The 2,677-nt window shown below is 31.9% G+C and overlaps 1 protein-coding gene across 1 annotated transcript in view; it reads left to right on the top strand.

The window, feature by feature from the left end:
* CWC22 (CWC22 spliceosome-associated protein) overlaps window positions 1-2,677 on the top strand; it is a 54,530-nt gene that overhangs the window by 16,808 nt on the left and 35,045 nt on the right. The window contains exon 5 of the mRNA XM_008570994.1: window positions 142-270. Within this exon, the coding sequence (XP_008569216.1) occupies window positions 142-270 (129 nt within the window). The remainder of the gene's footprint in view (window positions 1-141; window positions 271-2,677) is intronic.

The raw sequence follows: 2,677 nt of genomic DNA, 5'->3' as shown, positions 1-2,677 counted from the left end.
TGGTGTCATGTTTTACTAGGTATCATTTTGTGACAATAATGTTAAAAATAAAGGGACACTAAGTGTTTATATTCTTATTAGAGCCTGTTGTTATTGTAATTGTTGACAGTTTTAATCTTTATTAAAATTAATTCTTTTTAGCTTAGCATATCAGAGGATGAGCTGGGAGGCCCTAAAGAAGTCCATAAATGGTCTTATCAACAAAGTCAACATTTCCAATATAAGTATTATTATTCAAGAGCTTCTTCAAGAAAATATAGTTAGAGGAAGGTAAGTGTCAGCTATTTTATTTGTAGTATTTTTTCAAAGGAGCATAATATCTACATGAACAGCAATTACTGATGTATTGTACTACATTAATTCAAAGGAAAATGAGACTATTTAAAATGCAGTTCTTATAAAAATGTAGGCTACTAAGAAATAACTTGTATCTCACTGTTAGAGGTTATATTGAGTATTTGCTTTTTGAGAAATTTGATATCGCATGATGATTTTCGCACAGACATTTGTTTTTTGAATGCCTCCAATAATTTAAACACATGAGGAATAATGAATATTAAAATACACTAACTCAAACCAGTTTAATTTCTTTTTTTNACACATGAGGAATAATGAATATTAAAATACACTAACTCAAACCAGTTTAATTTCTTTTTTTTAATTTCTTTTTTTAATTGACAATTAAAAATTGTATATATTCTTGGTGTACAACATGATGTTTTGATGTATGTGTACATTATGGAATGGCTAAGTCAAGCTATTTAACATATTCATTATCTCACTTTTTTCTGTGATGAGAGCTTTTAAAATCTACTCTCTTAGCAATTTTCAAGTATACAATATGTTATTACTAAGTATAGTCAGCATAATGTACAATAGATCTCTTGAACTTAGTCCTTCTAACTAAAATTTTATGTTCATTGATCAGCTATCCTCAATCTGCCTAGCCTCTGGTGGTTACCATTTTACTCTGTTTTTATGCATTCAACATTCTTAGATTCCACATGTAAGTGAAATCATGCAGTATTTGTCTTTCTGTGCCTGGCTTGTTTCAGTTAGAATAATGCCCTCTTGGTTCATTCATGATGTCGCAAACGACAGGATTTTCTTCTTCCTTACAGCTGAATTGTGTGTATATACCACATTTTCTTTATCCTTTCATCCATCGATGGACACTTAGATTACTTCCATATCTTGGCTATTATGGATAATGCTGCAGTGAATGTGGGAGTTCAGATATTCATTTCATACACTTTGGATATATACACAGTAGTAAGATTGCTGGATCATATGGTAGTTCAGTTTTTAATTTTTCGAGAAATCTGCATACTGTTTTCCATAATAGCTGTAGTAATTTACATTCTTACCAACAGAGTACAAGCGTTCTTTTTCCTCCACAACCTTGGCGACACTTGTTATCTTTTGTCATTTTGATAATAGCTTTTCTAACAGGAGTGAGGTGAAATCTCTTAGTGGTTTTAATTTGCATTTCCTTGATGATAGGTGATGTTGAGCATTTTTAAATATGCATATTGGCCATTTGTATGTCATCTTTTGAGAAATGTCTCTTCAGATCCTTTTCCCATTTATAAAATTAGATTATTTATTTTCTTAGTATTGACTTGTTTGAGCTCCTTATATATTTTGGATATTAATCCCTTATCAGATAGATGTTTTGCAACTATTTTCTCCCATTCCGTACATAGTTTGTATCTTAACTCTGTTGATTGATTACTATGTTGTGCAGAAGCTTGTAGTTTCATGTAATCCCATTTGTCTATTTTTCTTTTGTTGCCTGNTTGATCAGCTATCCTCAATCTGCCTAGCCTCTGGTGGTTACCATTTTACTCTGTTTTTATGTGTTCAACATTTTTAGATTCCACATGTAAGTGAAATCATGCAGTATTTGTCTTTCTGTGCCTGGCTTGTTTCAGTTAGAATAATGCCCTCCTGGTTCATTCATGATGTCGCAAATGACAGGATTTTCTTCTTCCTTACAGCTGAATTGTGTGTATATACCACATTTTCTTTATCCTTTCATCCATCGATGGACACTTAGGTTACTTCCATATCTTGGCTATTATGGATAATGCTGCAGTGAATGTGGGAGTTCAGATATTCATTTCATACACTTTGGATATATACACAGTAGTAGGATTGCTGGATCATATGGTAGTTCAGTTTTTAATTTTTTGAGAAATCTGCATACTGTTTTCCATAATGGCTGTAGTAATTTACATTCTTACCAACAGAGTACAAGCGTTCTTTTTCCTCCACAACCTTGGCGACACTTGTTATCTTTTGTCATTTTGATAATAGCTTTTCTTACAGGAGTGAGGTAAAATCTATTAGTGGTTTTAATTTGCATTTCCTTGATGATAGGTGATGTTGAGCATTTTTAAATATGCGTATTGGCCATTTGTATGTCATCTTTTGAGAAATGTCTATTCAGATCCTTTTCCCATGTATAAAATTAGATTATTTATTTTCTTAGTATTGACTTGTTTGAGCTCCTTATATATTTTGGATATTAATCCCTTATCAGATATATGGCTTGCAACTATTTTCTCCCATTCCATACATAGTTTGTCTCTTAACTCTGTTGATTGATTACTTTGTTGTGCAGAAGCTTGTAGTTTCATGTAATCCCATTTGTCTATTTTTCTTTTGTTGCCTG

This window comes from Galeopterus variegatus, unplaced genomic scaffold, assembly GCF_000696425.1.
Source record: "Galeopterus variegatus unplaced genomic scaffold, G_variegatus-3.0.2 Scaffold651, whole genome shotgun sequence".
Taxonomy (NCBI): Eukaryota; Metazoa; Chordata; class Mammalia; order Dermoptera; family Cynocephalidae; genus Galeopterus; species Galeopterus variegatus.
The sequence above is the reverse complement of the archived record's forward strand: the minus strand, read 5'-3'. Positions and strand labels throughout refer to the sequence as shown.